The sequence below is a fragment of the Papaver somniferum genome, chromosome 4 (genome assembly GCF_003573695.1).
Source record: "Papaver somniferum cultivar HN1 chromosome 4, ASM357369v1, whole genome shotgun sequence".
Classification (NCBI taxonomy): domain Eukaryota; kingdom Viridiplantae; phylum Streptophyta; class Magnoliopsida; order Ranunculales; family Papaveraceae; genus Papaver; species Papaver somniferum.
In genome coordinates, this window is record NC_039361.1 from 83,438,785 (window position 1) to 83,465,867 (window position 27,083).

Sequence of the window (27,083 nt, forward strand, 5' to 3'; positions counted from 1 at the left end):
TCATGGCTCATAACTACAACGAAACATGCAAGTCTACATGCACCTTTTATATATAGTCTATAAACAGTCTTAAATCTACAACAGATTTAGACTAATTATGTAGCACCCTCAAAGCTAGCAGCTGACTAATCCAAGAGATTAATTAAATAAAGAGGCACTAAGAATCTAAATCATTTATTTAAACAATCAATTAAGAAAACTGCTACAAAACTTAACCCAAAAACTAACCCTTCTCTGAATTATATATAAGAATTCCTCTCAAATGATACATATACAATAATCATTTGGTTTGCAGATAGAATAAATAACATAATAAACATAACAGAAGTTAACTAATTAACGGAGTCAACTCCTCGAAGCTTTCGCTGCGCAACTCTGATCTTTTTCTGAAACTGAAAATGGGAAAGGGTGAGCACATCATCCCTAGAAGGGCTGCCCAGCAGGAATAACATTCAACTTTAAAGAAATCATGAGCAAGATTTGGAAAACAATACATGTTTTCCCAAACAACAAAGTGACTAAGTCACTAGTAATACTCAAACATGTATATGGACAAACTCCTTCGTCAAACAATGTATACTATGGTTGTGCAATTTCGAACTCGCAAATCCACACCTAATCGTATGTATGGATGTCGACAGTTCCGCACACGCAAACTGCCGACCAATATATCATAAAATCTCTAGGTATAAATGTGAAGGAGCGTATCTTATATACCACATGTGGAAATTCTCATTTCCCATAACAATTCATAGTGACAGCAAACATTATAAGTCCTTTCCAAATCGTGGAAAGATTCAAAGAATCAACAGAACAATCGTAATGCAAACTAAACAATGTATGGAATGAACAAGCGGACAATGCATGAGTTGTTAAATACAAACTTTTATAAAAGGAACAACAATGGTTTCAAAAGAGTTAAATGTATTCCCACCTCTTTTGACGACAAGCCACGCCTACCTCAAGATCCACGATCCACTGGTTCGTCCTTTTGAATCGACTGTTGTTAATATAGACTAATTGTTAATCACACAATTACTCTAAGAAATCGCCCAAATGGCTCACACAATAATCATACAAGTTTATCTAATGCTTCCCTAAGCCCAAGTCCACCAAAATCAACTAACAGTCACTAACGATCGAACTTAACGGTCAAGGGTCAACTAAAAGTCAATATCCAAGGTCGGGACAAAGTCAAGGGTCAAATAGTCAAGTCTAAAGTCTAAATCGGTCAACTGAGTCAAAACGGGTTAATCCTGGTTATTGAGTCAATTCAGTCAGAAGACTGATTCAGTTAAATCAGATTCAGATTTACTCAGTCAGATAGACTGAGTCAGAAACACTAAGTCTAGTCAGCTAAGCTGAAGGAACTCAAGTTAAGACTCTTGCTCAAATCAAAACTCAAATGCAACTAATTTATATATTCTTAAGCAAACTTCATAATTTACTTACAACTACAAATTAAGATTACCTGCAAATTGCACCTCTAAGCAACACCTTTCCTCTATGGGAAGTTCTTATCTTACATTCAACTCCACACTGAACATCTAATTTCTACATTTCACATATATAACCCTCAACTGTAATTCAATTCCAATTCAACCAACTGTCATAACCCAATAGCATTATCACTGTTTGCAGCTACACCATAACCCTGGTACAAACAACCAACTCATCTAAACCTCAACACAAACCCTGTACAATTCTCACAACATCAACACATTCTCATGACAGAACATCCATATCAAGACTTTTCCCTGCATACTTTTAAGCCTTTTTACAGCTCTGCACCATTACATTCACTTACAACCATTCAAAACACAATCACTAATCTCAACTTATACTAATTCCCTGCAATACCAATTAATTTCAGTTGCACCTCAATACAACATCACTGGATAAACAATTTCATCTCTATCACATACCCCGTTCATCTAACTCAACTGTGAGTCCTTTAACAATCACATAACTTCAATCAACATCACATACCTATATGTAACTGTATCTCCTTAACATTCATCTAAAATCCATGTAACACTCAGCAAACCACCATAGCTATCTCGGACCATAATTCATGAATAAACCCATAGGCTCAACAGTGTAAATACCTCACCCAGCTTCTCTGAATTTTCTCAATTTCATTCCCAGAATTCGATCAACTTCAACTATCATCAAATTGCAACAACACAGTCACTAGAAACTCATACAATCCATTTCAAATTAAATCTAAGTAAATCCATCTGGGATTCATCATCTCATAAATCATCAATGAATAATTTCACTAATTAACTGAGAACAATTACCTTAAGAAGATTTTCAGACAAACAAATCACTACAATGTCCTCCCTTATTTGTCAGTTCACCATCGCCAACATCCAACCACCTTCATTAAACATAATCAAATCCTAACTCATGATTCTTCACTAACACAACTCTGCTGGATCAATCAGACAAAAACCCTCTCCATATCCATCTAACAACAACCCGAATCACTTATCAATTTTCACATGCACTCAACATCAATCTCAAAACCCTAATTCTTCAATTCATCATCAGAACCACTTCAAAACATCAATTAAACGGTAGACCTTTTCTTCTTCATCTGTCAACAACCTAATAAAACAATTCATTCCATACGAATTTAATTAACCAGTTTTACAAACCCTAACTCTTCATTTCTTCATGAACAGCTCTGTAAAATCCAATTAACTTCACTCCTTCCTCAATCAACTAAACCCGGTTCTCAATTCTTCTTTTACGTCAGGAAATCAACCTCGAATCAGTACTATATATAAGAAACCCCAGCTTCTAATCCTTCTTTACAAACTTCTTACAGAACCCTATATTTGATTTAACAGCATCACAATCTTCTTCTTCATAAACACAGAAACACAAACTCCTTCTTTATCTACAAAGTTTAATCAATTGTTCTCCCGAAATCAAATCTCAATTTCATCTCTCGGGTTCGCTAGAAGAAGAAGAGGAAAGAAGAAGAAAAAATAATAAGAGGAGAGAATAAAGAAGAAGAGAACATGAGAACTATTTTATCAGGGCTGTCAATGGGTACCCATTATCCGGATCCGGAACCGGACACGGGAACCGATATATTAGGGTCCGGTTCCGGGTCCTAAAGTTGGACCCATTAGCTATTTAGGACCCGGCGGGTAATTACCCAATTGGACCCGAATTTAAACGAGTCCAAACGGGTAATACCCATTGGGTTCCCGCGGGTATCGGGTACCCGTTTATTCATGTTTTTAGCAAAATTATAAGTATTTTTTCTAGCTTTAACTTTGATATTTTACTCATTTAAATTTTTTCTCTTACATTTAATCTTTATTTAGTACATTCATAAGAAATAATGATAATTTTTTATAAAAATTACTTAAATCCAAGCTAAAAAGAGAAATATATTAAGTTTTTGAGATTTTTTAAATAGTTTTCTTTAGACCCAATGGGTACCCGGAACCGACGGGTACCCGGATTTAAACGGGTCCGGTTCTAGGTCCACAAATTTAGGAACCGGACCCGGAACCGTTAGGAACCGGACCCGACCTTTATAAGTAGGGTACGGGTCTAGTGATACCCGGGAGGACCCGGACCCGTTGACACCCCTAATTTTATACTCTCTGATTGGTTAGGGATAAGGTTGACGAGAATTACTGAGGCACCCAAGAATTGGATAAGGGCTGCAAAGGCGGCTAAACTATTTTTCCCTTCAACAAATCTGGTGATGTCTTTTTCGTACGGAATCCGAATGACACGTTCAAGTAGTCCATTTCGCCTAAATTTTCGAGATCTATCGAGCAATACTAGTTTCGTATCTAGATCGTTGTTAGATTAATTTATATTAATTATTGTTCGTGTTAAACTAATCGAATTAATATCGGTTAATACGTCTCTTGACTAGTCTAATAGCGTTGACGAGCTTGAGGGTCTTTACATTCTCCCCACCTTATACATTTTGTCCTCGAAAATCAAATCAACCTTCTGGTCTTCAAAAATTCCCCACCTTACTGAAAAATCTTATCTCTTATTTAAGCGCAAACAACAAGAAGCAAAGCACAAACCTATATGGCTTTCTATAACTAACATTTGTGGCTCTAAGTTTAATAGACTAACTTCTATTTCAATAAGATGATGGTTCTAATTACGAGAGAAAATGTTCTATAATAAAGTTTCTCAATAAACTTTGTCACTATCAGAAGCAAGTTCTCATTCTATGCCTAGTGATACAAGAATGCAGCTGCCCTGTCTAAGTTCGCGATGCCTGACAATCACAGGAACACACAAGAATTACCAACCTCACTATTCCCCAATACTGGATTAACTAAGTATTAGTTTATTAGAATTAATTAGTCCCTAAACTTTTATCGTAATTGGTGTAAGTCTTATAAATTTACTTCATAAAATATTTAAATAGTTCACATCATTATAAGCAATTTAGTCGTCAAAATGTATTCTATTTTCATTTATTATTTATTTATTTTATCAATACAAGTAATCTAAATTCGATTCATGTCAATTTATAATATTTGATATTTTAATTTTGATGTACTACCGTATAAATTTTAAATTCATGTACTCTTTAAAAGATAACTAGGGCTTAACCCGTGCCATTACGGCACGAGCATAATTTTTATTTAATGTGCATTTTCCGGTGTTTGAATATTAGATGTAATATTTTATTATTTTTATTTGTACCCAATTCAAACAAAAAGTGGGTTCCTTTGCAATATTTTGCTCTTTCTCTTTATATGTGATTGGTATCTTTATTTGTATTTGGATTTCATTTTTCTTGTATTTTGATGTTCTTTTTCTTGTGAACAATCATGAATTCACCTTTTTGGATTGAATGAAATGTGATATGATTTTTCATCAAAAAAAAAAACTTATTATCTGTCGTGTTACTCTCCATATTAAAAGTGAAGATAAAATTTGATTGATATTTCTGGCCTTCAGTCTACAAATCGTTTCTCATGTACCCATGTATGATTCATTTCTATGTTTGAAACTTTCACCTCTTCACAAATATGTTAGAGTTGTATCCTCAAGCCACGAATTATCATAATTAATCTTCGCACTCTCTTTCCCAATTAACAAATTTTTTTTTATAGTGTTTTATAATTCACAAAGGTATCTTACGGGTCTTTTGAAATGATACTGCACTTCTGAATCCCTATTTTAGTGACCGTGCAAAACCAAAACATTGAACTATGTCAGTTATTAAATAATTATGTCATCTGAGTTCATCCGTCCTGGATAGTTGGCTAGGCCTTAAAAATATCCAGATCCTTGTTGACTTTTTTCCCTTTAAGAATAGTCCAAAAACATTAAAACTCAGTATGGACTCAACAATAAATATCACTTTCTATGTTCATACGAATTCAATAACACGATAAGATCTCTAGTACATCAAAACTCCTACACATTCTAGGACATTGTCCTTCCAAATTTATGTGTGGTTCTTCGCTGCATAAAAATGATGAAACCATGGTTAGCTAGTAAGTCAAACGGTTAACCACTTAACCTGATAACAGTAGACTCAGTTATCCATCATTGAGTAAAAATGATGTTAAAACATTTAGTAAGGAGTATTTTTTGCGTGAAATGCCTTATGGAATCTCTTGGATGCAATAATTCATATACAATCAAATGTTGTTAGCTCTTAACTTCTATTGACTATAATATTATGACTCATCAATTGGTATTATTTTTGCGTTTGTTACCTGAAAGTTTGAAATCATATAAGCGTGCCCAAGAAAAATTCTTAATAAGGTAGGAAAACAGTCTCGATGACAAAATTATAGCGGTAGACATGTGTACGTTATCAATATCTTCTTTGCACTATCTTATAGTGGTAAACATGTGTGCAAAAGAAATATAGGTTATATTTATAATAGTACTGTTTTAAAACCACAATATCGTTGTCGTTGATCCACAAAAGACTAATATTCTAAAAATCCATGACAACAAAGTTGAGATAAAATATTTAGCAGTGTGATCAAAGTTTGAGAATATAACGAATAAAGCACAACTCATTCAAGTATAGCAATTAGTAATAGGATATAGACTAAGTATGAGAAGGTTAGCTTGTGATTTGCATGGTGAAATGAAATCAAATAGAAAGAAAAATTATGAGTCATAGATTATATCAGGGTGGTTATTTGACCAAGCCATGTAACTTAGCAGGTGAGTATAAAACTGAACTATTAAGACATCTAAATTATACAGAGTCGAATGAAGAAAGAGATGTTTCTAAACACAGGAATATTGGAAGTTTTTTTCTGGTAAAATCTTTTGGACGCAACGAATTAAATTAACATCGTACGTTTGATATAAAGGAGAAAGCTGACAGAGTAGCACTAACAAATTTGTTATCTAAAGATGATGAGTCCCCTATATGATTGCTAGGACAAAATAATAAAGCATCTTAAAGTGTTATAGTGTTCGTTGTTGCTTTCCCTACATTAAACGCTTTTAGGAACACAGGAACATTGACATAACACTAATGAAACGGATGATTTGCAAAACATACAACACATTATAAATTATATATAAAAAAATATATAAGTGGTTAACCTTAATATGAGTTGCTCATTTGATATAGGATATAGATTCTCAATATTTAATTCCACCAGCATTAAGGAACTATGTTTCAAGTAATCTGAAAAATGAAGATGGAAAAACAATATGGAGAAAATAATTAGAATCACTAATGGAAGGAATATGAGTAAAAAAAATAAGAAAAACGATCACGCTAAAAAAAAATTAATGGGTTCCAATTTTTCAAAGCTAAACAAAAAAAAAGTAAAAATAAATACGATAGATAACCAAGGATAATAATATTTGGGGAAGTGAACTTCATAAAGATAACATAATCCCTTAAAGAATTGAGACAAAGCCATCAGATCCCAATTGTGCTTGTCGAAAGCCCCTTGGAACATCTAAAATAAATCATACCATGTTCGATGAAATAACCATAATTTTCTTTTTTAGTCATTTGTTCTCATTGATATTGAAATTCATATAAAAATAAGAAAAATAAGCAAAAATGACCCGAGATCAAGCAAAAAAGTGACACCAATTAGTCAAATACCTGCTATTATGGTTGAAGGACTTGAGTGCATTTTACTTTTCACTGGCCACCATTGTTCGCCAATAGTTACCATCGCCACTCTTGCTACCAAAACAGCTTCCGCCACTATTGTTCATAATGCCATAGCGTTTTTTGCCATCTCCACTATTCACCAACTCCACCACAACCACCACTCCACTTATATAAGACTCTTGTGATCGATCTCAGACTTTTGTGAATCTAGGAATTGAGCCTGGATCCAAAGCTTACAGATTATTCAATCCAACAACGAAAAGAGTGATAGTGAGTCGAGATGTGGTATTCGATGAAAAAGCAAACTAGAACTGGAAAGAAACTAATGATGGACCAAGTAGGGATCCAGGAATGTTTCACATGAGATGGGGTCAAGTAATTGATGAAGGGGAAGGACCCATAATCATCAATACCAATGGAAACAATGATGTTAATCAAGAAGAAGAAGATAATAATGAAAACACTGAGAATAACGAAGAAGTAGAAGAAGAAGAAGAAGAAGAAGAAGAAGAGATCGATGAAATAACTCAACCCATTCCACTGCGAAAATCAACAAGACAGATAGAAAAGCCACAGTACCTGGAGGATTATGTTCTTCAAGCTGCAGAAGAATGTGAGATTATGCTACTTTCTGTTAATGATGAACCAAGGAATTTTAAGGAAGCAAAGCTTTCGCATAAATGGATACAAGCATGTAGAGAAGAAATTATTTCAATCAACAGAAACAAGACTTGGTTTCTAGTTGATAAGCCAGGTGGGGTAAAAGTGATTGGTCTTAAGTGGATCTTCAAAATAAAACGGAATGCTGATGGTACTGTCAACAAATATAAGGCAAGACTTGTAGCTAAGGGATACGTTCAAGAATCAGGCATAGACTTTGATGAAGTTTTCGCACCAGTTGCTAGACTAGAGACAATTCGTCTCTTAATAGCAGAAGCAGCATCAAACTCATGGGAAATTCACCACTTAGACGTTAAGACAACATTCTTACATGGTGAATTGCGAGAAGATGTGTATGTTGAACAACCAGAAGGTTTTGAAGTAAAAGGACAAGAGCATAAGGTTTATAAGTTATCAAAAGCTCTATATGGTCTAAGACAAGCCCCTCGAGCCTGGAATACAAAGTTAGATCAAATCTTAAGAGAAATCAGATTTGTTAAGTGCTCTAAAGAAACATCAGTATACAGAAGAGAAGAAAAGGGAACGCTTCTTGTGATTGCAGTCTATGTAGATGATCTATTTTTGACTGGCAACTCCCTTAAGGTGATCAATGAATTCAAGAGAGAAATGTCATCAAAGTTTGAGATGTCAGACCTCGGAAAACTCACTTATTACCTCGGCATAGAAGTCCATCAAGGAGTAGATTGGATTCAAATTAAACAAGAAGCTTATGCAAGGAGAATTCTAAAAGAAGCAGGACTTGAAACTTGTAATCCAACTAAGATACCAATGGAGTTTGGACTTAAAGTTTCAAAGGCACAAGAAGAAGCAGATATTGATCCAACAAGTTATAGAAGAAATGTTGGATGCCTTAGATACTTATTACACACAAGACCAGATTTGGCTTTCTCTGTGGGAGTAGCAAGCCGTTATATGCAGAGTCCACGCAAGTCTCATGGTGATGTAATAAAACAGATATTAAGATATCTAAGAGGAACAATCAGCTGTGGATTGAAGTATGGTCGAGGAGGATAAAAAGGAATTGTTGGGTATAGTGACAGCAGTCATAATATTGACCAAGATGATGGAAAAGGTACAACTGGTCATATATTTTATCTAGGAGAAGCACCTATTACATGGTGTTCACAGAAGCAAGACACAGTAGCTCTGTCATCATGCGAAGCTGAGTTTATGGCCGCAAAAGAAGCAGCTAAACAATCAATATGGCTTCAAGAACTGTTGGGTGAAATCAAAGGAAGAGAACCTGAAAAAGTTCTCATCAAGATTGATAATAAGTCTGCAATTGCACTTACTAAAAATCCAGTGTTTCATGGGAAGACGAAACACATTCACAAAAGGTATCATTTCATACGAGAATGCATCGAGAAGGAGGTCATTAACGTAGAACATATACCAGGAACTGAGCAGAAAGCAGACATATTAACAAAGGCATTAGCTCGGATCAAGTTTGAAGAAATGAGACAATTGATTGGAGTACAAGATATGTCACGGGTAAGGTTGAAGCTTAACGGGGAGAATGTTGGTTAAACTTCAACATAGAAGTCACTAACAAGCTGGTTAGGACAAGATTAGAAAATTGATGTAATCCTAAGGGAATTAGAAGTCATCTAGTTCTAAGAAAAGGAAAGACATGTAATAAGGTAATAGGACTAGGAAAAGGAATTCATAGTTCTATATATATATGATCACCAAAGTTGTGGTTGATCATATGAGCAAGATTAGAGCTTGTTTAGTTTTGAGAGATTTTCTAAACATCAATAAAGAGAGTTGTCTTTATATAAGCTAAGTTTCATCTTGCAGTTGCCATCAAGAATGGGGTATAAAAAACAAAACCCTGGATTTCGAAACAAACCTACTCCAATTAGTGCCTCTGCCGCTACTGTAACTGCAGCTTCAGCAGAGGTGGTAGCTAAAGATGGCAATCTAAGTGTTAATGATGAGAAGAAGCTGATATCTAGTGTTAAAGTTGAATACGATAAAGCCCTAAATGAAATTAGAAAAGGGAATCGTGCAAAGGCTTTAAAATTTATGAAAGAGCTAAGTCTTCAGTATGAGAGTGTTGGTCTTGTTCATCGTGCTTTGGCGAATATATGGAATTTTGCTGGTTCCCTAGTTGAGGACCCAAATGAGAAACAGATGCATACTAAGAATGCCATTGAATCAGCCAAAAGAGCTGTTTTATTAGCGCCAAATTCTATTGAGTTTGCTCATTTCTATGTCAACTTACTCTTTGAATCCACAAATGATGCTGAGGTTGGGTATGATGAGATTGTTTATGAATGTGAGAGGGCACTCGCTATTCAGAATCCGATTGACCCAGGTGAGGAGAGTTGGCAATGCAGGTGTTGCCACAATGTATTAACAATAGGCAATGTTCAACAAAAGCGTCGATCTCTTTCCCAGAAAGCCAAACTAGCCTTGATTTCAAATGGGACGAGGAGTCCTAATAATGGAACTGCCCACAATTTTCAGTGGTTTCAAGGTCCCGTGGAAGTTAGCTTATGTCACGCTAGACGCCCTAATGAGATTAAGAAAGCAACTAAGACACCTGAAGAGAGAAGAAAGGAAATTGAGGAAAGTGTAGCTGCTGCTAGGCTACTGCAAGAAAAGTCTGATTTGCTTCCCACTGTGAGCGCACAATGTAAACATTCAAGTTTGCAGAAGACTGCATCCATGTCAGATGGGTTGAATCACGTTAGATCTGTTTGGGATTCAATGGCCCTTGAGAAGAAGCAAAGTTTGCTCCAAGTGAGTATTGAGGATCTCAAGTCCCATTTCAGTTCATCAAAGGATAGGTGGATGTTGGAGACTCTGTTAGAAGCCCTGTTGTTTGTGCAGGATAAGAGGACATGGAGGTTCTGGGTATGCTGCCGCTGCAGTGAGAAGTTCACTGACGGCGATTTACTTGTGCAACATGTGGTGAGGGAGCACATGAGTAGCTTCTCTCCAAATATGCAGTCGATCCTTCCTTGTAAAGTTAGTAGGGATTCCGTTGCTTTTAAAATGCCTCAGAAGCCTGAGATCAAAGGGAAGGTTACTTTGAGCAGGGATTCATCATATCTTCTTTTGGACGAGCATTCAATTAGAGGTGACATTACTTGTAAAGATGGTCCACCACCTGATAGCAATGCTCTTCTATCCTGGATTTTTGCAGGCCCTTCGAGCAGGGAACAACTGAATTCATGGAACCATCTCAAGAAACAAAACACCCTTAAGGGATTAGAATTGCTTCAGAAGCGTGAGCAGAAGTACAACCTCTTACGATGCATGTGTAAGGAGAAATGCTAGGTCCTACGCATTCAAGAAGGTTTACTGGCAGTTGAGAGACTATGTGTTGAAGAGCTTAAAAAGAGGGAGCATGATACTAGAAATGCCTCTCAGAGTTTTGAGGCAGTTTTTAGCAAGCGATGGCAAGAACTTACTGAAAGGAAAAGTGATGCGATATTGAATGGTAGTGAGTTTGAGTTAGAGGCTATATCAGCTGTTCTCAGAGAAGCACAGGCTTTGAAGGATGCACCATTTGGATGTGAAGGAACCTCGGCTGATGTCACTAGACGTTTATCTGACACAGATTATGGCGTAAAAGACAAGCGGAGAATGCTTGATGTCCTCCATCAAGAAGATAATTGCTTTGAAGTACCAATCAACAGACTGAAGGTTCAGCTATCAGAAAAGGTGGGTGTGCAACTACTTGTATCGTTTCAGCTATATTCAATGTTTTAATCTCATGTGTCCTGTTCTGCAGGTCGAAAGAATTGATGGGATCATGCATCAAACTGTCACGGACATGGAAAAATTAGAGCTGAAGATTGCGCCTTTATCTTCCTACAGTTTTCGGGAGATTATACTGCCTCTTATTCAGTCGTTCATACGGGTTTGTACTTTTAGGTTATAACCATCAGCCAATATTTTTTGATGTAACTTACTTTATTTTTGTGGATGTTCTCTTTTCCAGGCACACTTAGAGGAACTAGTTGCCAAAGATGCGAAAGAGAAATCTGATGCTGCAAGAGAAGCACTCTTAGCTGAACTTGAACTGGAAGCTAAAAAGGGAATTCACAAAGGTGGCGATTCTAAACATAATCAGGGGAAAATGAAGGATAAGAAAAAGATAAGGGATCATAGAAAAGCTAAGAATTTCAAGGTTATAACTATTGGGTCTATCCTTTTTTAGGGGCTCATACTTACCTGTTATATCAAGTCTTATGATGGGGGCTCATTGCTTTGTACTTTGCAGGTGAATGGTGGTAGTGAGCAGCATCTCCAGAAAATAACTACAGAAGAAATGTGCGCCAGTTTTTTTTTTTACCATCTCAAATAACTGCCGAGTTTTTTCCTCCTTTACTTTTTAATGGTATTGTATCTCCTTATTTACTGTTTGTTATATTGATGCAGCCACTTCTCTATTAAGTCTGAAATTCATCCAGATTCAGAGATTGTAGGTGGCGTTAACGTTAATGACTTGACACAACAAGAAGAAGAATATAGACATAAAATTGAGCTTGAAGCGGAGGAAAGAAAGCTTGAAGAGATTCTGGAGTATCAGAGGAGCATCGAGAATGAGGGCAAGCAGAAGCATCTTGGTGAGTTAAGTAAGAAGTAAAAGAATGTTGGATTGTGTGGCAGCTGCAAGATGGATTCCAGGTTGAATTAAACCGCATCAGTTTTATCCAGATGCGTTTGAGCGGAAAAACTGTAACCATGGGGCATTTCTTCTGGTGCCTTCTCTGTGGTCAACTTCTGAAAATGGCGCTGTCTTTAGTCACAAACCTGAATATATTAGTCGACTTTCCAACCTCAATTAAGAATAAATAATCAATTTCAAAGCAAAGTTGAGCAAGGTTAACAACCCCCCAACTATATATAGGCTCTGGGAATGACGTTCATGATTTGTTCGAATTCTGTAATGTTATAAGTTATACAGAGTATATTGTGTTAGTTATGTAAATTCTTTAGTTGAAGTGTTCATTTGGTTGATTTCATTTTTGCAGCCGTTGACGGTGAAGCACTAGAAAATTGCTTTGTGCCTTCTGAGGGATGGATAGGAAGACAACACAAAAGGCACAACAGCTCTTCCACTGTTGTAAAAGGGAGTTCCCGATTCTTAAATTCTGAAAATGATATTCATGAAGTTGGGGTTTTTCCAAATGAAGATTTGGTCAAAGAGCATGCCAGTGTAGGAGATTGGAGGACTCCTCATGTTGGCAACAGTAAGTAACATTGGCCTTTGGTGTCATATACTTGAGTTATTTATGCATCATCTAAAAACACATTACATTCTACAACCGGAAGTTTAAATCCAATCTCTATTATCTGAAAAGTTGAGAAGAACTGGAACCATGCCCTCATGAGTGTATTTACTTCCTACACTAGCTTATTCCAATTCAATATTGTTAAAATGGTTTTGTGTTTAATATGTTGGAAGTTGATGATAGGGCTAATTGATATTGGAAACTGGAACCATGCCCTCATGAGTCTAGATATACTTCCTACACTAGCTTATTCCAATTCAATATTGTTAAAATGGTTGTGTTTAATATATTGGAAGTTGATGATAGGGCTAATTGATGTTGGTTCTGTTTTTTCTGCCAATGTTTATATGTGGCTCCGAAGCACTACCTATGAGCTGACCTTAAGAAAGCTGGTCATCAAGCACGCAAAATTTTAGGCATTACCTTTCCTTTAATGCCTTTTTACGAACTCGGTATAATCTAAGGCGTTACCTTCTAGATTAGTTTTTAATCTTATACCTTTCTGGAATGGTTAGAAGATATAATTAACATTGCTAAGCAGTTCCTTTCACATTCTAATTTTGGCACTTTTTCGATGTTCGATTCCAGACACGTCACAAGCACGTAAAATTTCATCAGTAATTCCTGGTCCAAGAATGTTGCCTCCAGAGATGTCCTCAGAATCAGATGAGCTTAGAGTTTCACACGGTGAAACCACTTTTGGCAGCATTAATGGAATGGAGATTTTAGAAACACGGTTTAAAAATGAAGCTGGCAAATACAATTGTTGGTTGCCTCAAATGACTTCTTCAGAATCAGATTGCCTTAGAGTTTCACAAGGTGAAATCATTTTTGACAACAAGAGCGGGACCGAGGTATTGGGAACAGGGTTAAAAAATGAAGCTGGTGATTATAATTGTTTTTTGAATGTCATTATACAGGTTAGCACATTCTAACAGTTACCCTTTCGACTATCTTTCATATTCTTTTTTCATTCAGCTTTTAATCTTTCACTTAGACTCATTTATTGTGAATATACAGACCTTGTGGCATTTAAAACGCTTCCGCGAAGAGTTTTTGGGGAAAAAGATATCTTCGCATCTGCATGTTGGGGATCCTTGTGCTGTATGTGCATTATATGACATACTCATGGCTTTAAGAGCGGCATCTACAGATATGCAGACTGAAGCAGTTGCTCCTACCTCTCTGAGAGTTGCTCTTAGTAACTTGTATCCAGATAGTAATTTCTTTCAACAGGTAAATCTCGAATAGTTTGGAATAATGTATTTCATACCATTTTATCAAGGTTTATGTTCAGTTTGTATCCACAACTCTGGCACTAGGAACTCAGAAATTAGAATTTATAATTGAAGATCACTGAACCATTATCATCACAATTGAACTGATACGCATGGTGACGACTGGCAGGCCCAGATGGATGATGCTTCAGAAATAATGGCAGTAATCTTTTACTGCCTTCATAGATCATTTACTTCTGTTTCAAGTGGATTTGATGAGGAATACGAAGATGATAATTGCAATGGGTCCTGGGACTGTGAAAGTAAAGATTGTGTAGCACATTCTCTTTTTGGAATGAACATCTTTGAGAAAATGCATTGCCACGGTTGTGGTTTGGAGTCGAAACATCTGAAGTACACTTTATTCTTTCAGAACATCAATGCTACTGCACTCAGAACAGCGAAGGTATCTCAAATGGCATTGCCGTTTTGTTTAAAACTTGTCATTTCACTGGCGAAGAGGTAGAAATGTTGATTGCTTAGTTGATTGAGATTATTTCTTCATTAATTTATTCGGTCAATGTCAGCAGGGTCTGGATGCGGATATCTCTTTTGGCGAGCTTTTGTATAACGTTCAGATGAATCAGCAATTAGCATGTGACCCAGAGTCTGGTGGGTGTGGAAAACTCAATTACATTCATCAGTTTCTATCAACTCCACCACATGTGTTCATAGCAGGTTAGTAAATCAAAATGGTGAACTGATCAGTTGCTCAGCAAAATGTTAGTTCAGGTTTATTGTTTGTAACCCCTAAGTTTTATTTTTTCCACATTCCAGTTCTTGGTTGGCAGAATACACATGAGTGCGCGAGTGACATATCAGCAACACTGGCTTCCCTGGCCACTGAATTAGATTTTGCTGTCCTATATCGGGGGCTGCTTCCAGGGAACAAACACCGCCTAGTTTCAATGGTATGAATGACATAATACTTTTTATCAAAAATATGAAAAAATCTGTGTCCTTGCAAATTCATAATTATTTTCTGCATTATGATTTTGTATCTCCTCATTAAAGAAAAGTTTGTGTCCTTTCGTATGACTTATCTCCACACATTTTTAGACACAGTTTCAACGTTTTGGCCCTTAAATTTGCCATGTATTTTGTAGGCCTGCTATTATGGACAACATTATGGCTGCTTTGCGTACAATTGTGAGCAAGATCGATGGACAATGTATGATGACGAAACTGTCAAGGTACCGCTCTGTCTTCAAAAAAAATTCTTCTAAAAATCAGATTGGGGTTTCCAGGTAACAATTTCATCATCTAGTACAATTTGTTCAGGTAATCGGCGGATGGGATGACGTAATTCTCATGTGTGAAAGAGCACATTTACAACCTCATATTCTTTTCTTTGAAGCTGTAGATGAAATGATAGATGAAGAGGTAGATGAAGCTGTAGAATTAAGTTATTCCTAAAGTGACTTTCAAGTTGCCATCCAACTGTGTACAGGCAAAGCTGATCCTCGCTGGTTTATAGATATCAAAGTTTTGAATGGCTCTTATTGTGAGTTTTGTATAGCCATTGATATACGGAAGCTAATTATGCTGCAAAAATATTTGGCAAAGGCAGCTGTAGGTAAAGTCTTTGGTTGGTTTACCACCAAAAGAACTTGTTACTAATATTTTGGATGAAGACACTAGGGGAAGGCCATATCCCTGTTTTATTAGGCCCAACATGATTTCTGATGCTGTGTATGGGTGTTTTTTTGGGGCTATATAAACTTTGATGAATGAAACAGGTTAAGATATTTTCATTTAAATCTCAGACCAAAATTACTAAATTGATTAAATGTTGTTCATGATATCAAAAATGCTCGAGTAGAGCGAATTAGATTTCCCAGAAGGAAAAATTAGTGTATCTTGTATGTGGCTTGCTATATGACATGATTCACGCGAAAATATTATTAAACATCACTTGCCGTCTGTAAAAGCGGTTTGGCCGTTGGGGTGCATTGGATGGAACACCAATTGTCTCATGGGCAGTGTTGGAGCATGGAAATGGTGCATGTCACTCATCAGTTCATGCAAGAATTATAAGCAATTCAAATCCATCCATGCCATTTTCATAACCAATGGCTTTCATCAAAACACTTATGCAATCAGCAAACTCATTTCCTTTCTTTCTCTCTATTCCCATGGTAACCTATCTTATGCTTCTCTCCTCTTCCAGCAAACTCATGCCCCTAATGCTTTCATCTACAACACACTCATTAGAGCTTACTCTAGTTCCTCTCAACCCCACCTCTCTATTCATTACTTTCATCTCATGCTTAATGACAGCAAGAATGATAAGAGTAATAACAATAACCTTGTTGTACCTGATTATCACACTTTCCCTTTCATTCTCATCGCTTGTGCAAAGCTTAATTTATTGTCTGATGGTAAGAAAATCCATGCATGGATTCTTAAAAATGGTTTAGCTTCATCGGATCGTCATCTTCAAACAGCTCTTCTTAGGTTTTACCTCGAATGTAGTGGTTTAATTCAAGCTCAAATGGTGTTTGACGAAATTCCTCTACGGGATGTCATTCAATGGAATGTGCTCATAAATGGGTATCTTCGATTAGGCAACGATTCTAAAGCATTGACTCTGTTCCGAGAAATGTTTATATCTGGAGTCGAACCTGATGAGTTTTGCGTTGCGACGAGTCTTACAGCTTGTGCTCATTTAGGAGCACTTCAACAAGGAATTTGGATTCATGAATATATTCACAGGAAAGAAGAATTCATCGAAGATGTTTTTGTGGGTACTGCTTTAGTTGATATGTATGCAAAATGTGGTTGCATTGATAAAGCTGTAGAAGTATTTGAGAAGATTCAAAATAGAAATGTCTTTTCTTGGGCTGCCATGATCGGTGGATTTGCAGTGCATGGATTTGCGGAGGTTGCTATTCATTGTTTAGAGAGAATGGTGAACGAAGATGGAATAAAGCCAGATGGAGTTGTTCTTCTTGGAATTTTAACGGCTTGTACCCATGCAGGACTTGAAAAACAAGGTTGGTTCCTGCTGGAAAATATGGAAGCGAAATATAAAATTGTACCCAAACACGAACGTTATAGTTGCATGGTAGATTTACTTTGTCGATCAGGTCATTTGGATGAAGCAGTTAAGCTCATTCGTAAAATGCCAATGAAACCTCTTGCATCTGTCTGGGGTGCTTTACTAAGTGCTTGCAGAGGCCATGGTAATGTCGAACTAGCAGAACTTGCAGTTGAAGAACTTGTAAAACTCGAAAATGAGAACGGCGTCAAGGAAGATGGAACTTATGTTCAATTATCGAACATCTATTTGGGTGCACGTAGAAGTGATGATGCACATAGAATCCGAAAAATGATTAGTGATAAAGGAATCAAGAGAACACCTGGTTGTAGCGTGGTTGAGGTTGATGGAGTTGTGAATGAATTTGTTGCAGGAGATGTAACGCATCCTTCTCAACTCGAAATACATTCTACTCTCGGCTTGTTATCAATACACATAAGTGAGGATTCCCTAACTTGGTTATTAGGAAAAGAGAGTCGCATTGCTCCGTTTGATATATTCCAATTTATGAATCTGGTGTATCCATAAGATAATAATGGTAATTAAAGTACTTAAAAGTAAGAGCTCTAAAGATCTAAACAACAACAAAGAAAAGGAGAGATGTGAATAACGAAGAATTGAGAAAAAAAGTGGCATTCTCATCAGTTTCATTTCAGCGAGTGCTTTTTTTTAGAGTGAAAATGTATTAAAAGCAGTAAACCAAAACTTGGTCACATGAGAATCTTACACCATGTTTGTTTACTCCTGACTCATCTGAGTCGTCTGGATCTGAATCATCTGGATCTGAGTGAAATCACCTGACTCATCTGGATCTGAGTCGATATGTTTGTTTTGAGTCAGATCTGACTCATCTGACTCGGAAATAAGTGAGTCAGTGGTTTGGTCCCATGAGTCAGGGGTATTTTGTTACCTGACTCAAATGAGTCCGAGTCAGGGGTTATGTCTGAGTCAGAGGTCGAGTCAGATCTGACTCAAAATGGAAAACAAACGGTCTGACTGCTGACTCGGTCCGAGTCAGGGGTTGACTCAGATTCAGACGCCGAGTCAGCTGCAAACAAACAGTCTGTTACAATATCTGTGTTAGAGTTGTGTAAAACTGGGTGTTGTAACATCCCAGCCTTGAATTTATCAACTAATAAAGACTGATGAATACAATAAGGAGTAACAATTCTCCAATTAACACTATGCACATATCTTCTGGCTTCTTTGGCTAGAATATCCGCAACTCGATTAGTTTCCCTTGGAGCATACTTAAAATCCAAAAAATTATAGCATTGAGTAGCAAGCTCCATAGCTTCGTTTAGAATAGATCCACACTGCTATAAAGTTTTGTTACTTGTGACATTCAAGTATTCCACCCCTCTCTTACAATCTCCTTCAATACTAAAAGTCGATATCCTTGCTTTTTCTGCCAACTGACTTCTTCTAGAATTGTTACTGCTTCTGCCTCTTCTGCACTGGATGTAGTTTTGGGTCCTTCTTTAGCTCCTTCCTTAGTACCTACATGATTACGAACAACAATAGCAACACATGTATTAGAATTATCATCCAAATTCCGAGCATCATCCACATTAACTTTCAACTCATTTAGATTTGGAGCAGTCCATTGAGGTTGAATGTGTGTTTACCACCCTTGGAGATAAAATATTTGGGTTAAGAACTTCAGTTCTAAGCGTCCAGAACTGAATATGCCTCTGAATATTAAGAGAGGTCGTAATTGAGGAGTTAACATTATAATTAAGCATTGTATTATACATCTCCTTTCAAATAAACCAGCATTTTTTTGCTGCATATTTTACAGAAATTCCTTGAACAACTCCATTCATCCAAGAGCAGAAATTGTCCTTAAAAGAGGTATCTGAATGAACCGAAAGAAGAGAAGGACTAGGAAGCAACATCCTAATAGATTAAGCAAAATGACATTTAAAGAATAGATGTTCCATAATTTCATCCTCTGTTTCACAAAAAATACATCTTTTAAACCAAGAAATTATAAATTCTGGGATTCATGTAAATCCCTCATGTGTTTGGTAACTCATTTAAAATTCCTAGGATTCATAGAATTATCTTGTTTGAAAGTCCATATGTTGTTTGGTATACCCTTAGAGTCTTAAAATTGTATATATATATGAGATTTAAAGTTAAAAAAAAAGTGAGTCCATAAATCCTTGATAAGTTTCCCAACAAATCTTAAAGGGGAGAGGCCGGACTTTATATGGAGGATTTGCTGGAAAACTGATTCTCGTGGGAAACGTGATTCCAGGGATTTGGGCAACCAAACATTCCGAAGAAAATGTAGTTCCACCAAATCCCATGGACCCATAAAGCCCACCTTCAAAATTCTACATTCAATCCCACCATTAGTCTTTAAAAGTCTAGTCATCATCTTCTGACGCCTATGATGAATATTTTTACTAAAAAAAGACCAGATTTGTCAAAGTTAATAACCTGACCAGAATCTTTACTAAAGAGGTCTATGTAATTTAAAATATTTTTGCATTCTCTAAGATCTGCTTTTGTAAACAAAAGAAGTCGTCAGCAAATAAAAGATGAGAAACTGGTGTACTGGCACTAGAAATTTTGGCTCTATGAATAATTTTTTTTTCGTCTAAGATATTATAAAAAAACTTTCATACATATTATAAAAAAATATAGGGGATAAAGGATCCCCCTATCTAAGCACTCTAGTAGGTTTAAAAGACTCCATGGGATGCCTATTTAAGAGACACTAATATTAGTTGTAGAGATGCATTTTTCAATAAATCCAAATTTTGATAGAGTTTTTAGGAGGAAGTTCGAACTCACTCTATCGAAGGCTTTATACATGTCAATATTAATTCCAAGTTATCCGGACTTCCTTTTTTTAAAAAAAGAAAAATTCATGAATCATCTTGTGAGATGTTATTATGTTGTTCGATATCTGTCTAGAGGAAAGGAAAGGAGACTGAAAAGGTGAAATCAGTTTATCCAATAGAAAACATGGCAAGAAGAATGCAAATTGAATACCTGCAGTTGAAAGGACATAGTTTGAATGTTGTGAATGCTTTACAAGGAAAAATTGGCTCCATTAAATAGACTAATAACTGTTTCTGAAAATGCGGGGTACCAAAATACACCACCACTTTTTTCTTAGGAATCTGTATGGAAAAAATCAATACAACTCTGAGAGATAAACTCAATCAAGAAATAATATCTAGATTTATATCTCTATCTCTCTCTCTCTTGCGATTAGAACGTTTACAGAATCAAATCCTCGAATCTAATCACAAAGAGATAACTTGGACGGTACCAAAGACCAATGTCCAAGAGTCAATAAAGTCGTATCCAACGAACTAGGTTGGATGTATCTACTATGATTGACCGAAGCACAACCTGTGATATATATTTCAATTATGAAGATAAACAATATAATGCGGAAAAATAAATAACACAGATACCAGAAGTTTTGTTAACGAGTAAACCGCAAATGCAGAAAAATCCCGGGGCCTAGTCCAGATTGAACATCAAACTGTATTAAGCCGCTACAGACACTAGTCTACTACCAATTAACTTCGGACTGGAATGTAGTTGAGCCCTAAAATATATCCCACCGATTAAGGTACAGTCGCGCTCTTTACGCCTCTTGAATCCCTGCAAGACTCTGTGCAATTGATTCTCTTAGATGACGTCACACCAACTAAGAGTCGCTTCAATTCAATTGAAGACTTGAACCAATTTTCCTCCCACAGATTAATCTTATATATGATTTCCTTTTTCAATCAAATAGTTTGATCAAAGGTGATGGAAATAGATAGCAATAGACAAAGTCTAGCTAATCTCAAAATCCGGACTTATGCAACCCGAAGTGCAGCCTAGATTATTATTCACCTCACAAGTATAAAACTTGTGGAATCAACAAAGTTTGAGACGAAGAGAACTTTGATGATTTCTATCTATCTTGATCGACAGATCAACAATCGATCAAGATCAGGATACACAAGTTATCAAGGAAGGATAACTGGACCTGGCTTCACAAATCCGTATGAAGACTTTGTAGTCGCTAAACCCTAAAAGGTTTATGTAGATGACGGCTTCAGATACAACTAGGACACACCAAAAAGTAGTGACGGGATTCAAAGATCCCAATTGCTTGAAGTTCCCCTTTCATAGTCATTCAAAGCATAGGTTGTTTTAGGTTTAAGCTATGAAAAAGTGGGGGTATAACAACCACACCCAATAATTCGTTTGGAAATCTGTATGGACTAACTCCAATATACTTTCAAGAGAATCAACTAGACAGTCAGACTCAATCTTTAAAAAAAAAGTATATCAAAGAGTTATACCTTTATTTCTCAATTCAATCCGCAATCAAACAAATAGGAATTTGTGATCTCGATTGAATATAAGAAATAACTTGTACGATATCAAAAACCAATATCCAAGTGTCAATCAATTTAATCAACAAACAAAGGTTCGATTCCCAATTGATTGAACTTACCCACAACCTTTGATATTTCAATTATAAAGATAAACAATATAATGTGGAAAAGAAATAACACATACACCAGAAATGTTGTTAACGAGGAAACCGCAAATGCAGAAAAACCCAGAGACCTAGTCCAGAATAAACACACACTGATTATAAGATGTTACACCAGTTTCCTACTACCTATTCAGACTAGATGTAATACATGCTGCAGTTGTATTCAAGCACTTATAGAACTCCTAGTAGAACACCGATTCTCTTTAGGAATTCTTCTCATATAAATTCTAGCAGAACACTGTTGATGGTGGTTTTTAGCTTAGGGTTAAAATCGTAAAACCTTACATCTGACATGACGTCACTACAACCACTAGCGCATTTATTGAATCATTCAACATACCTACGTAAGAATTACCAGGGTACCTTTTTTTTATATACATGTGTCATATTCCACGGCAGAACCCTTAGTATTGATCGACATCATCTTCTTACATACCAAACCCTAATTCTCATGCTGTCGCGCCAAGGAATGCCAGCCGCACAACTGTGCCAATGGAAAACCATGCCAGCCATATCTCCGCGCCAAGGCATGCCAACCATGCCAGCCACATCTCCGCGCCAAGGCATGCCAACCATGACAGACGCACCACTGTGCCAACGGCAAACCATGCCAGCCACATCTCCGCGCCAAGGCATGTCAACCATGCCAGCCGAACCACTGTGCCAATGGCAAACCATGCCAGCCACATCTCCGCGCCAAGGCATGCCAACCATGCCAGCCGCACCACTGTGCCAATGGCAAACCATGCCAACCACGTCTACCGCGCCAAGGCATGCCAACCATGATAGCAGCACCATGCGCCAATGGCATGCCAAACCCTTGGCCCCACCATGCCAAGACAACCGCTCCTTGCCTTGGCCCCAACCATGCTATCCGCCACATTCGCCAATGGCATGCCAAACCCTTGGCCCCACCATGCCAAGCCAACCGCACCTTGCCTTGGCCCCAACCATGCTAGCCGCACCATGCGCCAATGGCATGCCAAACCCTTGGCCCCACCATCCCAAGCCAACCGCGCCTTGCCTTGGCCCCAACCATGCTAGCCGCACCATGCGCCAATGGCATGCAAAACCCTTGGACCCACCATGCCAAGCCAACCGCACCTTGCCTTGGACCCACCATGCCAAGCCGTCCGTACCAAACCCTTGGCCCCACTATCCCAAGCCATCCGCGACATTGGCCTTGGCCCCACCATGCCGGCATGCCCTATGCGGCTACCAAAACGAAGGCGTGCGACGATCAACGGCCACCCTTCCATCCTAGATGCAAATCCTAGTCGTCCAAGGTCGCCAAACAGCGCATGGTAACTTTTGGCCCAAAACCCTAGTTTTGGCCACGCCAAACCGCGCCAAGGCATGTCATGCCACATGTGCCAGTGGCATGCCAACCACCTTGCCGCGCCATACCATGTCGGCCTTCCCCATGCAGCTACCAAAACGAAGGCATGCGATGATCCACGGCCACCCTTCCATCCTGGATGCAAATCCTTGCCGTCCAAGGTTGCCAAACAACGCATGTTAACCTTTGGCCCAAAACCCTAGTTTTGGCCACGCCAAACCGCGCCAAGGCATGGCATGCCAACCACCTTGTCGCGCCACACCATGTTGGCCTTCCCTATGCGGCTACCAAAACTAAGGCGTGCGACGGTCAACGACCACCCTTCCATCCTAGATGCAAATCCTAGCCGTCCAAGGTCGCCAAACAACGCATGGTAACCTTTGGCCCCAAACCCTAGTTTTGGCCGCGCCAAACCACGCCAAGGCATACCATGCCACATGTGCCAATGGCATGCCGACCACCTTGCCGCGCCATACCATGCCGGTCTTCCCCATGCGGCTAACAAAACGAAGGTGTGCGACAATCAACGACCACTCTTCCATCCTAGATGCAAATCCTAGCCGTCCAAGGTCGCCAAACAACGCATGGTAACCTTTGGCCCAAAACCTTAGTTTTGACCACGCCAAACCGCGCCAAGGAATGCCATGCCACATGTGCCAATGGCATGCCAACCACGTTGTCGTGTCGTACCATGCCGGCCTTCCCCATGCGGCTACCAAAACGAAGGCGTGCGACGACCAACGACCACCCTTCCATCCTAGATGCAAATCCTAGCCGTCCAAGGTCGCCAAACAACACATGGTAACCTTTGGCCCAAAAACCCTAGTTTTGTCCACGCCAAACCGCGCCAAGGCATGCCATGCCACTTGTGCCAATGGCATGCTAACCACCTTTCCGCACCATACCATACCGGCCTTCCCTATGCGGTTACCAAAACGAAGGCCTGCAACAATCAACGACCACTTTTTCATCTAAGATACAGATCTTAGCCGTCCAAGGTTACCAGCTAACGCATGGCAACCTTTGGCCCTAGTTTGTTCGCGCCTAAACAAAGCCAAAACCCTAACTTTTGGCCTCTCCTAAACTGGGACATATTAAAGCCATACCGATCTACTTTCATGCCACTGGCTACCAAACGAAAGGTTACAATAATCAATGGCTACCTTCCTCTTAAGATGCAAAATCTCGACCATTGAAGGTCACCACCGAGCCGGCAAGTCTCCCAAGCTCAACTTTCCAGACAACAACAACATGCTACATGTTTTCCACGAAAACACTCGAGACATTAACACATGTCACAAACTGGAGGATGCTCATTGGGTATTTGTTTGGCGGTTTACAGCGTGCGTCGTACACTACGCTCGTTATTAGAAAGTGTCATAAGAATGAGGTGGTTAGTAAATACAGGGAGTAATGGTGAAACGCTTTCTTTTATGGAACATCAATTCCAAGCGTTACCGGTTACCATCTCCTCCAATTTACTCACCCGTTTTCCATTTCTTAATGAGACCGGAGTACGTTTCACTTCGACTTGTATAAATAGGCATTACCTATTTCCATCGAACAACAAGTTCTGGTCAGGAGCATACAACAATCAGAAAACGTTTGCTAGCTTTCCCATCTGTTAGCTTCCCACTTTCTGATACAAGTCACAAAACAACTACTCTTCCGGAATCAACTATTCTGGTCTCAACACTCTCTTCGCTTCCCTCCTCAAAACCAACCCTTCTCCTCCACTTTGTGACTGAAGCAAGTGTGGAACGGCCATTTCTTGGTTTAGGACGGACTTGTACAGATTGATCTCTCGAATCTAAAGTACTCCTTTGCAGTTTATTGTTTAGGGTTTAGATTTGTTTCTCACCCACATCACGCGAAATTACCGAAACCAGCAGAAACTGTTTTCACCCTCAAACAATTGGCGACCACAGTTGGAGATTGGTCTTTCTGTTACGATGTCAATTTTCAATCCTCGATCTCATACTTCGACCCAGGCGTCAGGACGGTTGAGGCAAACAATCTGCTCATGGATCGACGACTCAGCTACCAGACGGCCCGATACGGTCCGCTCAGGGATCGACGATTCAGTTACTAGATGACCCGATTACCAGTCATGACACGACAAGGGGCGACTGAGGACTTCCCAGAGGTTAAAAGCAAACGATCCGCCCAGGGTTTGACGAATCGATTATCAAGTGACTCAAGGACGACTGGGGACTTTCCACGATTGCAGTGTTTCTCACAAAACTCGGACTTGCACCTGACTCATTTTTCGTTAGCAGATCCAAAAAACCGAGTAATTCTTGCCTAGACAAAATACATGGTTTACTATTTCAAGTTTTCACGGGAATGATAAAACCGATAGCCATGTTATGTTTCATCCCATGTCATCTACTGACACGCAAAGTTCACGGTTCCATATCTTCCCTTGGATGTTTGTGTCACTTACAATCATAACCAAAAACGGCATCATCCTAAAACAGTTCATCCCGAATAATAATCCAAAAATCTCATAGGTAACACTTGTTTATCAACCCAAAAATCCAGAAAATCAAAACCATAAAGCCAGGTGTTTCATTTTTCTTTCGAAAAAAAAAACGAAATAGAAGAATTTCAGAAGACAGAAGTGCATTCAAAGGAAGTCATTCAACAGTGTTTTGCTCTTCTCGAAGAAGGCATCCTTCGTCATTTGGAGGACCGCCTGTTTATCTCCAACTCTTTGGACAACCTTTCGACCTCCGCTTCTTGTTGTTTGACCACGTCCGCAGAAGGACCTTCGGTCACCTTGGCCTGCAACTTTTGGATCTTAGAGAAACCCTAACTCCCAGTTCCTCGTGGAATCAGTCACCTGCCCGTGCGTACCTACTTTTCATAATAACGATTTCCAGTCACTATTCATGAGGTAGCCGACGCAACTACGGTGATATTCGAAGAGAAGAACAATATTTCTACAGATTCATGGAAGGCATACCCATGGCTAGGATTTGCCCCAAAACAAGAAAACAAATTGAAAGAGAAACGCTAGAGTACATAGCTGGAATACGCTTGCCCACTTTATTGCTACTGCGCTGCCGCTAACACCAGGACGTGAGAACAAAGATACGAGATAAAAAGGAGAGCCAACCCCTTTCATACGCATAACATTTTTGGAATTTGAATAAGGAAATGATTTCCTGTTTGAGCTACGTATGGAAAGAGGCAACTGAGCCCACAAGAACAAGTTCGCGCCACGCCAAGCCAACGCCGTGCCAAGCCAACAGTCCGCGCCATGCCCAGCCAACAGCCCGCACCATACCAAATCCAAGCCAGCGTCCATGCCAAGCCAGCGGCCATTCCAAGCCGATCCAGCGCTAACAGCTTGCATCTTTCCAGCACTAGCATCTTGCATCCTTCCAGAGTTTCCTTTTGAACGCCCAGTATAAGGGAATCTGCAATCTCATTTCATCACACGTAAAGATCAGGAACGACTTCTCCAAAATCGAAGCAAAGAAAATCAGCAACCCCCTGAGTTCACAAAGACTCTCTTCCTGTCAGGAGCTGCATGATTTCTGGGGACTTCGCCCACAAAATCGTGCAGTCTATGATGAAACACTTATGTGAGATTCTGTAGGCGCAGCGTCAAGACATATTCGCATCCCTCAACCGCACTGCATCAGGGAAGCAGCTGTTTCCAACCAGAGAAGTTGTTCCCAAACCCCAACCTCTCCTGGAAAGCACGATTGATAGATGGAACTGGGGACTCCTAATCATTGTTCGCTTGAAGGGTGTCCATTTTGACAGTATACTGATTAACGTAGCCGCTCCGCTTCAATGTTTTCTCCAACATCCGCTTCACTTCAACGTCCTCCATCAGCGGCTCCGCTT

General features: G+C 38.7%; 1 protein-coding gene and 2 long non-coding RNA genes across 4 annotated transcripts; 2 read left to right on the forward strand and 1 right to left on the reverse strand.

The window, feature by feature from the left end:
- Positions 1-211: 211 nt before the first annotated feature.
- Positions 212-3,014, reverse strand: LOC113276052. Of its 2 annotated transcripts, XR_003323892.1 has the most exons (3): positions 1,472-3,014; positions 935-1,000; positions 212-392 (listed from the first exon to the last, which is right to left on the reverse strand). It is a non-coding gene; the product is annotated as an uncharacterized LOC113276052 (long non-coding RNA). The 2 variants fall into 2 exon arrangements; XR_003323893.1 differs by lacking the exon at positions 935-1,000.
- A 9,009-nt stretch (positions 3,015-12,023) lies between these two features.
- On the forward strand, positions 12,024-12,849 carry LOC113274045. Its single transcript, XR_003322734.1, has 3 exons — positions 12,024-12,079; positions 12,188-12,375; positions 12,784-12,849. It is a non-coding gene; the product is annotated as an uncharacterized LOC113274045 (long non-coding RNA).
- A 3,254-nt stretch (positions 12,850-16,103) lies between these two features.
- LOC113274047 (putative pentatricopeptide repeat-containing protein At3g28640) lies at positions 16,104-17,922 on the forward strand. Its single transcript, XM_026523580.1, has one exon. The coding sequence runs from the start codon at positions 16,297-16,299 to the stop codon at positions 17,887-17,889; it is 1,593 nt and encodes a 530-aa protein (XP_026379365.1). The 5' UTR covers positions 16,104-16,296; the 3' UTR covers positions 17,890-17,922.
- Positions 17,923-27,083: the final 9,161 nt, after the last annotated feature.